The sequence below is a fragment of the Nicotiana sylvestris genome, chromosome 9 (genome assembly GCF_000393655.2).
Source record: "Nicotiana sylvestris chromosome 9, ASM39365v2, whole genome shotgun sequence".
Lineage (NCBI taxonomy): Eukaryota > Viridiplantae > Streptophyta > Magnoliopsida > Solanales > Solanaceae > Nicotiana > Nicotiana sylvestris.
The window spans coordinates 59,200,611-59,215,832 of NC_091065.1; the positions used below are offsets into that span (position 1 = coordinate 59,200,611).

Sequence of the window (15,222 nt, forward strand, 5' to 3'; positions counted from 1 at the left end):
GTACTTGAGAGGAATGCGAAGATGGTTGATTAAAACATTTAGGTTCACCTACATAGCTTATGCATATTGCTTAGATGCTTGGACTGTCGCAGAAGTTGTTGGTGTTGATGGGAGATTCACATTTGCCTTGTACTTTGAGACACAAAACTTGGCACCTGGTGAGAGCGTTAGAGGTGATACATTAAGGTTTTGCACTTGGCTTGTGGATACATAGACCACCTTATGTTGGGAGTTTCCTAGTTCTATCTGTGTAATAGCTAGCATTTATAGCTTTTTTAGTTTTAGATTAGTTATTTTCATCTTTGAGATTGGACAAATTGTAAACAATGGATTCCAGTTTTTGGACTATTATTTATATATTAGCCACTAGGCAACTAGCCTAGTGGTATATTTCCTTTAAGAAAAATATAGAAACATTCCTAAAATTCTATCAAAAGTAAATAAGAGCTATTTTGGAATGTTTTAGGATCAATTTTATATCGGAAAAAAATTACGTGCTCATAGTAGCGGTAAGTGATGTTCTAGTCCGGGAGGACGAAAGTACGCAATATCCTATCTATTATGATAGAAAATCTTGACAGGGTTAGAAACTCATTATCCGCACCTCGAAAAGTTGGCCTTAGCCCTCGAAGTCGCCTCTCGAAAGCTTATGCCTTATTTTCAATGTCACCCTATAGCTGTGGTGACAACCTTTTCCCTACGAAATGTCCTTCACAAGCCTGAGTTGTCAGGTAATCTAGCCAAAGGAGCAGTTGAAATTAGTGAATTTGATATTGAATATAAGCCTAGGACTGTGATCAAATCACAAGTTTTGATCGACTTCGTGGCCGAGTTCAGTCCCAGGCTAGTGCCTTTGGCCACAAAAGAAGCGGTGATGGTGTCGAAAACAACAACAGGAGTTTGGACCTTGTTCATGAATGGAGCTTCCAATGTGAAAGGGTCGGGGATCGGGGTGGTCTTAATCTCGCCCTCGGGAGAGATCCTGAGGCAGGCCATAAAAACTATTCCTTTGACTAACAATGAAGCCAAGTATGGGGCTTTGATTATAGGACTTGAATTATCCTGGGGGCTGGACTCCGAGGTCACTGAAATTAAATGTGATTCCCAACTAGTAGTAAATCTAATATAAGGAATCTTCGACACCAAGGAGGAACACATGCAACAATATGTTGATTAAAGTGCAAACTTTGCTCGCACAATTTAGGAACTGGTCGATCACCCACATCCCGAGAGAAGAAAATGCAGAAGCAGATGCATTGGCCAATTTGGGATCATCCATGGAAATGAAGGGATCAGATTACGGTATTGTCGTACAACTCATGTACTCAGTACTGGATGTGGATGGTTACTATGAATATTACAACCAACTTAGTCTGGGACTAGAAGAATGAGATCATCGATTACCTTGAGCACGACAAGCTACCTGATGATCTGAAGGCATCTCGGGCGCTCTGTACCAAAGCAACTCGTTATAGCTTCTAGGGAGGGCAGCTATACAGAAGGTCATTCCAAGGCCCATTGGATCGATGATTGGGAGCCTCGTAGGAAAACTATGTCATGAGAGAAGTTCGCGAAGGAATTTGTATGAACCACTCTGGTGTAGATTCGTTGATACTAAAATTAGTCAGAGCAGGATACTATTGGCCTCGGATGGAACAAGACGTAAAGGCATTCATTCAGAAATACGATAAGTACCAGCGTCATGCACTGTTGGTACACTAACTGACAGAGCTGCTGCATTCGGTACTATTCCCATGGCCATTCATGAAATAGGGGATGGATATAGTTGGATCGTTGCCACCAGCTCCCAAGAAGGTAAAATTTCTTTTGATTTTAACTGATTATTTTACTAAATGGGTTGAAATAGGTCCTTACCAAAATATCATTAGACGCAAAGTGGTCGACTTCCTATGGGAAAACATAATTTGTCGGTTCGGAATATCGAAAGATATTGCCTGCGACAATAGGCTTCAAGGTCACAAAATTTCTTGAAGACGTAAAAATCAAAAGGATCACATCTTCACCACACTATTCGAGCATAAATGGGCAAGAAGAATCAACCAATAATGTTATTATTCAAAACCTCAAAAAGAGGTTGGAAGCAGCTAAGGGCAAGTAGTCCGAAGAGTTACCGGAAGTTATGTGGGCATACCAAACGACGACCAAATCAAGCACAATAAAGACGCCTTTCTCTCTCGTATATGTCGCAGAAGCTCCGATCCTGGTGGAAGTAGGACTACCAACCCTGCGGTACTTCTAGGCAGATGAAGAAAGAAATAACGAAGCATGCTGGTTAAATTGAAACTGTTTGATGAATGCAGGGCCTTGGCTCACATAAGGACGGTTGCTCAAAAAAAAAGAATGGAAAGATACTATATCGAAGGACCAATCTCCGCTACTTTAAGGTGGGAGACTTGGTTTTGAGGAAAGTAACTCAGAACATCTGGGAGCTCAATGCAAAAAAGTTGGGTCTGGCATGGGAAGGCCCCTATCGGGTTTCAAGTGTCATTGGGAAAGGACCATATGAATTAGAAAACCAAGATGGAGTCATTGCCAAGCAACTGGAATGTGACTCACCTTAAAAGTTATTATTGTTGATGAGCACCACTTGTACTTAAAGTATATGCTGCACTCTTTTTTCCTTCGCCCAGTTTTTATCCCAATTGGGTTTTTCTGAAAAGGTTTTTAATGAGGCAACAACGAAAAACATACTACGAAGAAAACGTCATCAGTAAATATAAGACATTTAAATGACAAGGCATGGAAATAACAAACCACTACAGGATAGTTAGATATTTTTTGGCCCGATAGCAAATTCCTAATGGGAAGCAAAACTTGCCTTCGAACCAAAGGCTATTCAATTGTTCACGAGTGCTCTTTTCTACAAGCCACTAGGGGGTGGCTAGATAATCTTTTGCTCGATAGCAAAGTTCTTAACGGGAAACAAAGCTTGCTATCGAACTAAAGATTATCCAACTATTCACTAGTGGAATCCTCAAAGGAGCAAAACTTTCAGTATTCTAATTCTCACTCTTCGCATTTAAACACTGGGGAGGGAATGGTATGAGAAATGACAACATGATTTCCACGGAAACTGGGACTATGAAATTCGGGAACAAATATGCCTCATCGAGATCAGGGACGGCACAGCTAGCCCCATAGGAACAAATTGTACAAAATAGCCACATGTATTGGTAATTTCTTCTCTTTCAGCACTCGACTGCTTATGTACTTTTGAAGATAGAAGGAATAAAATGAAATCCTTTTATTTTTATCTTGTTTCTTGTTCAAACGATGAGTTGATTTTATCATTTGAAAGTTAACTAAGTACTTCAAATGCTAGTGCTGGAACGAACAGGAGACATCTTCTTCAATAACATCGTAAACATAAGAGGGTCATCTTTTATGAAACCCTCACAATAAAGGGTTGGTTCTCTAAGAGTTTATGCCTAGAACCCAAATGCTATCGGGGGAAAATACACCTGAAGCCTTGTCTAAACTAACCCAAAAAGAATAAACTTTGTGCAATTCTTAAACAAAAAAACACTTTTATTTATTAAATGTTCCAAGAAACACAAATACAAAAATGCAAAAGGAAAAACAACAAAGGAAAAGAAAGCAAAAAAGCTAAACTACGTCACCATCGGAACCCGGGGGAAGAGAAGCATCTACGCCCCCGAGAGAGTAGGAGGATCTGCCGTCGGTGCAGGATGTTGGCCTTCATCATTATCCTCTTCAAGTTTCTCCTCAGTTCCCGAAGACTCAGAGCCGGAAGTAGAAGAATCAATTGCATCAGGCTGAGCCGGGAGGTGCTCTCGAGCTGTTAACTCCACCGTTCAGACCTTGGCGATCTCATCGTTGATATCAATAACAACCACTTTGACCTCTTCCAAGGTTTTTCTCCTCATCTGGTACATAGAATGGGTTTTTTCAACAATGAGGGAATCCCTTTGGAGCTGAAGTTTTGCTTTACGCCTATCAACCTCGATCAAAAGCCAATCCCACTCAAATCTCGTGGCGCTAAGCTAAGATCGAGATCACGGATTGTGGTTATATGAACCTTATTGTGTTCCGTAATCCTCTTATACCTATCCTCCATCTGGGCATGCTTCTCCTCAGCAGCAGCAGCCTCTTCAGCTATGGAGTTCAAGGTTGCCTTTAAGCTATTCACTCGTTTAATGGAGGCAGACTCGCGTTCGTCAGCAGCGAGCACTGCATCTTGAACTTCAGACCACTTAGCCTTAGCTTCTTAAAATTGAACCTTTAATTGAGAAGCTTCTTCACTAATGGCCACTACCTCCTACTTGCTAAGCTGTAGTCGGGCCTCAAGATCACTCGCCTCTGTGATTTTTACCTCTAGCACCAGGAGGCACGTAACAAGTTGATACCTATCGGCTAACAGTTGATCCCACTCGGACTTGAATCCCTCTTTGTAGAGGATCAATTTTTGGAGGCCCTCGAAAGCGAGGAAGTTGGCCTGCGAAGTAAATACCAAAGTTAGAAAACTTGCAATAACAAGTCAAGAAGAAACAAGTAGTAAACGAACAAGTACAATACTGTTGCTACATTGTACATGGCGTTATTTATCATACACTTCTATGAAAGAGAGTGTATTTTCTTCTTATCTTTCTCTAAAGCCAGCGGCTTCAGATAATTGGAGAGTTCCACCGGCTTGGATAGTAGATGGCACTCCGTTGACACCGAGAGTGAGACACCCCTCTTCCTTTGGGGATCTGCAGAAGGGGGCAAGTAGTTATGCCCCAAATTCCCGTGGTCGGGGGACTGGGGAGGAGGGACATACTCCTCTTGAGCGTCTGTGGCCGGTGCGGGAGATGTAGCACTTATTGGTGATGAAGGTATGGCCAGCGTGAAAGGAGATGAAGTTGATGGTATTGTAGGTTGAGAAGCAGGTGCGGCAGAAGCAATGTTGTTTATTGGTTGCTCACCAACCAAAGGAAGAAGAGACACAGTGTCCGGCGTTACAGATTGGAAGTAGTTGGGACAGGAGAATCAGCATTCTCCACTAACTCAAATTCTCCCAAAGCTCTCGGGCATCATCCTTGGTTGGGGTTCTAAGATTTTTTCAGACTGGGCATTCTATTCAGCTGATGAAGGTCGTTGTCTCCTTTGTAGGGAAGCCCCTTCATCACTGGCTTCCCTGTCATCGTCAATAACCATAATGGTTGCGGCTGGCTCGGACGCGGCTTTCTTTGCTTTCTTGTTTTTACCCTCGACCGAGGAAAGGCACCGCCTTTTTGGTTGCTTGTTCTCCGACTGGGGATTCTAAGAAGAAGCACCTACACCAGAAGCAGACCCAAGGGCAACCCTCGGGGTGAGAGCCTCCTTCAACAACCTCACAACCTCTGCGGGATCAACAAAAACCTCCTTCTCAGGGATGAAAACGGAACCCTGCAGGAGACCTGAATCAGACAAAAAGGTAAGGTTAGCAAATTTACTCATGAACAAAGATAGAATAAAAGAAGAGTTTGTTTACCGTGATTCTTGGCACTCCACCCTTATTAGGGGGCCAATTCCTTTCACCGACGGGTTTCCGGCGTAGTGATATCTATAATCTTCTGAACCTACCGGTCCAGGCCTTCAACCCTTGGAGATGTCCACCGAACTGCTATATCAATGAATGAAGAAGAGTTAACAATAACATGAAACATCCTATATTTTTGGAGCAAAAGATAAATTATGAACCTACATGAACGAGTCCAGGATTCGGGGAAAGACGGAGTTGTAACTAGGATAATATCCCCGGTGGTGATGACGACAAACCGCTCCATCCACCCACGGGCATTGTCGGCATCCATGTTGGTGAGCAAAGCATAGTGACCACGCTTGCTGAAATTTATTACTTCCCCACGAAAAATTTTGGGGGAGTAGAGATTCATCATATGAGCCAAGGTAAGAGGCTCCTTCGTTTCCTGGCACAACCGCCGCAGATAGGCCACCGTTCGCCACATCGAAGGGCCTACCTATACCAAACAAACCTAGTACTAGTGGCATAGTTCCAAAATCACAGGGTTAAGTCCCTCACTCAAAGAAAATGGACTCACAGTGAAGAGATACGTGTAAACATAGGTAAAACCCTTCTTACTAACAATCCTGGAAGAGCGAATAGAAGAAGGGTATTTACCAATAGCCCAAGTGCGAGGGTTTGAAGTAGGGAACTTCTCTTCGAAGTCATTGGCTGTGTTGAGATGTTTGGGGATGATGGTGCTCACTGTAGGAGGATCAGCATTAACATTGACCTTTTTGTCTTTGCTCCTCTTCGGGTCCCTACCGAAGAGAAGACCGGATTTCTTGGAGGAATTAGTGTAAGAAGACATAATCAGTAGAAGGTGATAAGAGTTTTTTGAAGAAGATCAAAGAGAGATGAAAGCAGAAAGGAGTTGAATGCAAAGAGGTTGAAAGAGTTTGTGAAACTGGTAGAAGTGGAAGAAGAAGAATGAATCGTCTAAGTAAAGGGATAGGCGGCTAAAACCGTGGCGATGATTACCTCAAGAACCGGCGTAAATATTGCTAATCGTGGAGTAACACGTGTCTGGGGTATTAATTGCGAAGAGATGTGCGTCTTATCAAGTGTCGAAAACTTTTCAGAAAGATTTTGAAAATTTTCCGCCAAGAAAGGAACCATCACCAACTTCCCGGTGATACAAAGATGTGCCACCGAAAAGTAGGGGGACTATCTGTATGGGGTAAAATTGGTTAATATTAAATGCTCGAATGATAGAGTGACACGTGGAACTGGGGGGAGGGAGCAGACAGAAGATGAAGCAAGTAGAAACCAAGACCGAGGACAACAGCTTCGGTTAGCACCGGAAAGATCCCGAAGGGAACATTATCGACGGGAGCAAACGAATATTTGTCACCAGATGATATTTAATGAAGAATATTCCTCAGTATTAAATACGCAGCCATTATAGAGAATTTTGGCATTCATGACCTACCGTTACATATCCATCAATGACCCCCATTATTGTCATTTAAGAGGGGTTTGATCCTAGGACCTTGTTCCCTAGGTACAGCTATAAATAGTAGCTTCAACAACCATTGTAACACACGAAAATTCTGATAAACTTATGCTACACACTATTTCCAAGCTATAGACTATTTTATTTTTTGTCTAACGTTATTCTTAGTGGTGCCTCCCGGAACCAAGCTATCTGTTATTTTATCTCGATTTTAACGTTAAGTCTTGCATTTTATTTAATTCACTTATTATTTTGGGATCAAATCGATTAACATGTCTATAAACAACGACAGTTGAACAATTTACTTTGCATTACCTCAAGCAATAACACTGGGCAACAATGAAAAGGAAAGTTCGACCAAAGGAACTGACAAGGAATGCCAAAAGAGAGGGAGAAGAAATTTCTGTTAGTACTTTAAAAAGACGAGACACCAATCCCTGAAAACATCTAAGCAGAAGTAAGAATATAGCAAATTTGTTTTCTTCAAAAGAGGAGAGAGATCTGTGTAAGTGGTTGATCTATAAAATTTGATTTCTACATTAAAAGACTACCATCAAAAATATTCACTTAAAATTTATTTGTATATAACTGATAAATTATATATCAACTTATAATTAAGTTAAAACTTAAATAATGAGAGTAAATAAGTTTCTAATGATGTATATATAGGTAAATATTTCTTTAAAAAGGATTGTTAAAATTTACGTAAAAATTTCATGGGTCATCTTTTTTGGACACTTCCATTTAATTTATAGTTAAGTTTTCCAAGTATTTAACTGGTAACCAACATAGGCAAACTTCAGATAGAACTACTTCTCCTTCCCTTTGCTTCTTCTTCTTAGTTATTTGTCTAGTAGTGTATTTTGCATCTATTGTACATCAGCTGAAGTATAATGCTTGAAGAAGTAGGTCTTTTTTTGTATATGAAAAGTGAGTTTAAATCAATTGAGTATTAGAAAAGCTTGAAACATTGCAAATCAGCATTGTCGCAAGCTTGAAGAAAGGGATCATGTATTTCGAATATGAAAAATGAGTTTAAATCAAGTGAGTATTATTGAAAAATCTTTAAAATATTGGCAGGAATGAAAATTGGTAGTTCAAACTTCAGTTGCTACTCAGTTTTAGTTATCGGTAGTTCAAACTTCAGATATACCTATTTGCAGAGGCGGAACCAGGATTTCAAGCTTATAAGTTCGAGATCTTAATCTTTAGAGAAAATGGGAACTGCAACTCATGATTGTATTCTTAGAGTTAAAGCACAATACTAAGTAGAGTTTCTTTGTACTGACAGTGTAAAAATATTAACACAATCAGGTCATTTACGAGGTAATTAGAGATAAAAATCTATGATAAGTACACTAATAGTGTAACAAGTGTTTACGTTGTCACTGTATATAACTTAAATCCTATTAAGTACTGCAAATGACATGACGATTCTTCATTCTGCTAGCTAGCATACATCAGTCCTTTGAGTTCCTTGCTGAAATGGCTGTCAACAAATTGTTCATTTTGTAAATTTGCGTTAACGTACACAATATAAAAAGTACTATTCATATATGTAACTTCATTTTCCTAAAGAATCCAACAGTGGTAGCACTAGATGATCATTCCTCCATCACTTTACAACATCTCTGGAGGGCTGAAGCTACAGGATCATCTTTAATACCACTTAATCTGATATTCGTCTCATAAGCCGAAAATGTTGGATGTCACACTGAAGAACCACAAGATGCTAGTGATCTTGCATTCTGTGTCCTTGAATTTGAACCCCATTCTATGGCTTCTGCGACTTCTCGCTTGCATTCATTTGTAGATATGATACTGTCTTCAGTTGACATTGACATTGTGGATGGTGCTCGAGTTGGAGAAGCGAATGGTGAATCCAATCCTTCTGCATCAGGTGCTATTGAAAGGGTACTGAGAGCAGTGACGACATCACTGATCAGAGGACGTACTGCTGGATCATCTTGCAGACACATCGAAGCAATAGCAACTGCTTGATTGAAACTTTTCTTTGGGAAATTTGCTTCAAGAAGTGGATCAGCTAGTTCAAGGTATCTTCTTGGGTCTTTGAATATTGGTTCAGCCTGGAACAAGTACAACAACATAATTTTTAGCTTAAATTATTTTCGGTAATAGAATATTAATAATGAAAATGCTCATTATGTCAAAGCAGAAAGGAAGGAGAAATGTTTTGCTTACCCAAGTAACTAAATTCTGCTGATGCCCATTCCTCGTGATATCGACTGCTCTCTTTCCCGTAATTAGCTCCAATAAAACTACACCGAAGCTATAGACATCGGACTTGATAGTCAGTTTTCCAGTTAGTTGGTACTCGGGAGCACAATAACCGTATGTTCCCATTACTCTTGAAGAAACATGGGTGTTATCCCCTGTAGGTCCAACCTTGGCTAACCCGAAGTCTGAAAGTTTTGCATTATATTCCTTATCCAGCAAGATGTTGGAGGACTTCAAGTCACGGTAAATGACAGGCGGATTTGCTTTATGATGTAAATATTCTAGTCCCTTGGCAGCATGTAGTGATATTTTCATCCTTGTGAACCAATCTAGCGGAATTTTATCTGGTTCAATATCTGAAGAAATACATAGATATGATTCTCCATTAGTTTGATAATTTTCAATGTGTTGCTTCAGTATGTAAAGTTAACAGATCGCGAATATAGAAGGGAAATAGGTCGCTATGAGGCTATTTTCACAAATGCATGTAATGTGAGAAAGCTAACGAAAACAATTACCAAGCAGATGATCCTCCAATGATCCCAATGGCATGTACTCATAAACCAGAAGTCTTTGATCTCCATCAGCGCAATACCCTATCAAATTTACAAGATTTGGATGGTGCAGAAGGCTCAACATCAACACCTCTACTAGGAATTCTCGGTTTCCTTGCAATCCATTGCGGTCAAGCTGTTTCACTGCTACAATCTGGAGAAAATGAAGTGATGATCAGTACAGTTTCAGGGCAAAATGCTATGTAAAGAAAAGATAGTAGAATTTTCTTAAGTCTTGAGCACCTGTCCAGTTTTGTTCAGAAGACCTTTGTAAACACGTCCAAATCCACCTTCACCTATCAGACATTCTGATCGGAAATTCTTTGTAGCTGTTGCCAGTTCCCTGAAGGTGAAAGTTTGAGCTGCAATGTTGTTCTGGCCGTCGCCTTTGTTAGAAGCCTTTTGGTGTGTGGCTTCTGCTGCCACCTTTCTAGTACTTTCTGCGGACAAAGTTAGAAGATTTATATATTAGGAAAGCAAAGCACCAGCTAAAATACTTGAACGGCCGCTTAATGCACCCTATCTCCACAGTGCTTCTACTAAAATATGTGAATCTCTCCTCTGAAAGCTGAAGTTGCTAGAGGTAACACTCTTAACATATCTACTCACTGAAAGTGTTTTATTGACAAATTGGCTTTAAGAAACCTATCTTCTTTTGTGGTCACAGTAGAATTTTCCCACAATGAGCAGAAAAATAGCTCTATGAAACAGTCCCCAGTCTTTGGTTCGATGGCAAGAACACAGCACGTGATATGTGGGTTAGGCGCAGCAGCGGAGCTAGCCTTTCGAATATGGATTCGGTCGAACCCATTAACTTTGGTTCAAACCATGTATTTGCCTTAGAAATCCATTGAATATATATAAATTATTAAATTAGAACCCAATAACTTAAAATGACTAGAATTCCGAACCAATAAACTTCAAACCCTGGCTTCGCCTCTAGTTAGGCGTAATTGGAACCTTGCAGTGGACTAAAAGCATTGTATTTAAGTCCAGAACTATAGATGAGGGGGCCATTAACACCAAATTTAGAACAGTACGCGAGCTGATCCTCCGGAATAAAGAAATAGCTTTATGAAGCAAAGCAAAGCTTAGTTTAAACCTTGTCCTGATCACAGTTAGAATATGAATTTTGAAAACCCAAAAAAAGAAAAACAAAAGCTAAAATCAAACTCCAAAATTAATGCCGTTTTAAAGTTATCATTTTAATGAAACATTTCATTGCGACAACCTTACCAGAAGGAGGTTGTGGACGCTGAGAACGAGAATGCAGCTCTTGCTGTGATTTTGGCCTCGATAATGAATATTGTGTACGTTGTTGGAGACTTTCCCTGTGATTAGCAACAGCAGCAGCAGCAGATGTTTCTCTTTTGTTGCTGTGTATTCTTTTGAATGCCTTCTTTTCATTCGACGAAAAACATGAAAAACAACCCATGTTTTTTAATCAACCCTTTGCAGGAAATTTTCTAAAAAAGAAATATAATCTTGATGCTATAAATTGGTTTAGGCAATGCTAGTATTTGCCTTCTATAAACAGCTAAAAGTTTGATCTGCAAAATCTACCAAATGTCTAGAGCCAAATTCTAAAAACTCAATCTTGATAGCATCAAAAGAATGAGAAATTTTATGGATCTGTAAATGCAAAATGGTGTATATAAAGATACATATGGCTAAGGATAGCTAATTAAGGCTGTCTAAAAAGGGAAAATCTAGAAATACGTTTGGCTCATTAGGAAGGAGCTATTTTTAGCAGGAGGGAAAGAGAAAGGAGAATTATTGGGAGATGTTTTCCGTTGAACTTCACGCAGAATTCGGGGGATATAATGGTTGGGAGAATTTGAAGGGATATTTGGTGAAAAGACAAACTTGAGAACGAATTTGGCGCGGACCTAAAGTTTGATTTGTCACCTTATATTACTCCTTTTGTGCCATACTTGAAATATGGTAAATTTTTTACCGTTAGTGTTTATACCAATCAAACACATTACATATGTTTTCGTATACTACTCTTATCACTAACCATAGTTACTTTATATATATATATATATATATATATATATATATATATATATATATATATATATATATATATTCGGCAAAATACCTTAAACTCTCCCTAAACTTGTCACGGATTATTAGTTACTGCCTTAAACTATTTGTGATCTTAATTACCCCCTCAACTTGGCATTTTGAGAGCCATTACCCCCTAGACGCTCATGTGGCAAAAAGTATGGGTGCACTCGCCTGCCACGTGGATTTTTCTGTATATGTGACATTTTTTTGAAAAATAAAATATATTTTTAACTTTTTAAGAATATTACTTTTTTAGATAAATTTTTTCGAATACAATTTATAACAAAACTTGGATATAACTACATTATTTAGGTTAAATTTTTTTATTTGGCTAAAAATAATAAAGTTTTAGTTAATCTTTTTTTGAATTTGACCTGAAAATTAAAAAAACAAAACTTGAATTTGCATTATACAATTGTAGACTTGTAGTATAATGCAAGTGATTCGTTTTATTTCTTGCAATTGTATACTCTTTTTATTTTTATTTTTTTTTTATGCAATGACTATTTATTTCAACTATGTATTTTTACTTTTCATGTAAAATCTGTAAAAAAATATATATATTTTTAGAGTACCGTAATTTAGAGCTATATAAAAATTATAGCCAAAATAATTAATTTAAACTATGTACTTTTTATAACTTTTTAGATGCCTTGACTATTTATTTCAATTGTATAAATCTTTATTTTCAAGTCAAATTCAAAAAAAGATTAACTAAAACTTCATTATTTTTAGCCAAATAAAAAAATTTAGCCTAAATAATATATTTCTATCCAAGTTTTATTATAAATTGTATTCGAAAAAAATTATCTAAAAAAGTAATATACTTAAAAAGTTAAAATATATTTTATTTTTCAAAAAAATGTCACGTATACAGGAAAATCCACGTGGCAGACGAGTACATTGTTACATTGATGGTAGTTAATACAGTTGGTAATAGTTGTCACATTAGTCCCATAGTTTTTATTATAGCAATTTAGTCCTATGTAATTTAAATTCCAGTCATTTTTAGTCTATTAGTGAGTAGTACAGAATTGCTGTCATGCACTGCCAGTTGGCAGTATTTACGGATCCCTAGGCAACAAAAATGGCAGAGTAGTCGTTATTTATATTCCTTGTATTCCAATGATTAGCTATGAATGAAATCTATCTAAATTTCCTTTCCTAATTCTCTTTTCCTTCTTCCTTCTTCTTCTCTCTTCTCCCTTTTTCTTTTCATTAGCTGAAGTTCTTCTATTTTTATGTTACTTTGTTGAGTGTGAGAGTAACATTTGGTATCATAGCCTTGGTCCTCCGACCAACATGGTTGATCAAAAACTGAAAGGCATCGAGGATAGCATCAAAAAATTGGATGCTCAGGTCCAGCAGTTAACCACTGGAATCAGATCTGTGTCGACAAGGGTTGACAGAATGGATGAGACTCAAGCTCAGAATGCTGAAACTCAGAGGAAGCTTGAGTTGATTCTTCAGCAGTTGATGAATGATCGAGCACCAGAGACTCCTTCACCTACGATTGGATCTTCATATGCTCAAAGAGTATCCTTGTTCGTAGGAAGAGCAACTAGTGGAGGGAGTGTTCAACAACTAGCTCATTCTACAGCTCCACTCACACCTCCTTCAACAGCTGATGCTCGAGGTTTAACTTTTCCACCTGCTCCTATGCAGAGAAACCCCCAGCCTCCAATTTTACGTACTCCAGTTGGAACCACAGAAGCAGGAAATCAATATCTGCAAATAGCCACAGCTGAGGTTCCAAAGGGCAAACTTATGTTTCCTAAATTTGATGGAACCAACCTCAGGGCTTGGATAAGGAGATGTGACCGGTATTTCGAAATCTATAAAGTACCTCACTATCAGAAAATGACTTACATTGCTATGCACCTCAAAGATAAGGTGGATAACTGGTTTGATGCTTATATTATTGATAGAGGAGGAATAGTGGAATGGCCTTTATTTTGTATGGAAATCTGTAGGAGGTTTGGCCATATCAGGCCTCTAGATATTATTGATGAGTTTAGCAAATTGAGGCAGGAGGGTAGCATAGAAGGATACCAAGAAAAGTTTGAGGAGTTAAGGACTCACATGATGATGATCAACCCTCACTTGAATGAGCTGCACTTTGTAGCTAGTTTTGTGAGTGGATTGAGGCCTGAAATTAAGCACTTGGTTAGGATCTATAACCCCTCAAATTTTTTAGACACCTATGAAGTAGCCAAACTGCAAGAGGATGCCTTAAAAGCCTTGCAAAAACACTTATATCGACCCCCTCAAAACACCACCAGAAATTACCATCCCACTACCCCAAGAGTCACCTTTCCTCAGAACCCTCTTCCTCTCACCTATAATGAACCACTCAGACTCAACTACCCCACCAGAAACACTCCTCTCATACCAGCTTATCCAAACAACCAGGCAGACCCTTCTGGTACTGCAGGCACCAACCACCCAAAGAACCTAACCTATGATCAGATGAGAGAAAGAAACATATGTTTCAGGTGTCATGAGAGATATTACCCTGGTCATCAATGTAAACCAAAGACCCTAAACCTAATGACAGGCACTAATAGAACAGAACAAGAGGAGGTCTATTATGATGCAAGGGAAGCTACTGAAGCTACTGATAATGTGGAAGAAGCTTCGGCTGTGGTAGAAGAGGAACATGCAGAATTGTCAATGAATGTGGTCGTAGGAATGACTACTTCATCTTCTACTATCAAGATACAGGGAAAGGTGAAGAAGTTATCAATGTTGATCTTGGTAGATAGTGGATCTACTCATAGCTTCATTAGCCCAAGAGTAGCTAAAAGCATAACAGGAATGGTATATCCCTCTGCTCAACCCCTGAGTGTAGTTGTGGCCAATGGACAACAAATGTTCAGTGAAGAGTGGTGTCCTAAGTTTAAGTGGACTATGCAGGGAGAAGAATTCCATTTTCCTATGAAAGTATTACACCTTGGGGGCTATGATATAGTCCTTGGGATGAATTGGTTAGATCAGTTCACCCCTGTCATTCTCAACACAAGACCTCTTAGTGTGACCTTCCTTAAAGAGGGCAGAATCATCACACTTAAGGGCAATACTGATAGTGCTGAGGTATGGTCTAATGTTGAGGAAAACACAGCAAAATTATTGCAACAAGGAAGCAGCTGATGTCTAGTGCAATTGTATGATTTATCCCAACAAACTCCAAAAGTGGATGTACTTGTACCAGTTTTTGAGTTGCTGCAAAAGTATGCTGATATCTTTGAAGAACCAATGGCCTTGCCTCCAACAAGAAATTGTGACCACACCATCACCCTGATGCCTGATGCTCACCCTTTCAGCCTAAGACCATATAAATATTCTTATGACCAAAAGGATGCAATTGAGCACATGAT

The 15,222-nt window shown here is 38.9% G+C and overlaps 1 protein-coding gene across 1 annotated transcript; it reads right to left on the reverse strand.

The window, feature by feature from the left end:
• Window positions 1–8,371: 8,371 nt before the first annotated feature.
• On the reverse strand, window positions 8,372–11,490 carry LOC104248881 (probable serine/threonine-protein kinase PBL25). Its single transcript, XM_009805233.2, has 5 exons — window positions 11,009–11,490; window positions 10,016–10,212; window positions 9,737–9,926; window positions 9,183–9,574; window positions 8,372–9,067 (listed from the first exon to the last, which is right to left on the reverse strand). The coding sequence occupies exons 1-5, from the start codon at window positions 11,205–11,207 to the stop codon at window positions 8,690–8,692; spliced, it is 1,356 nt and encodes a 451-aa protein (XP_009803535.1). The 5' UTR covers window positions 11,208–11,490; the 3' UTR covers window positions 8,372–8,689.
• Between the last annotated feature and the right edge of the window lie 3,732 nt (window positions 11,491–15,222).

Excerpts from the sequence above, each read along its gene's own strand:
- LOC104248881 (XM_009805233.2), bottom strand. The coding sequence starts at position 11,207 with ATGGGTTGTTTTTCATGTTTTTCGTCGAATGAAAAGAAGGCATTCAAA. Across the intron at positions 10,213-11,008 it reads GCGTCCACAACCTCCTTCTG|AAAGTACTAGAAAGGTGGCA; the intron begins GTAAGGTTGTCG and ends CTTTGTCCGCAG. Across the intron at positions 9,927-10,015 it reads TTCTGAACAAAACTGGACAG|ATTGTAGCAGTGAAACAGCT; the intron begins GTGCTCAAGACT and ends CATTTTCTCCAG.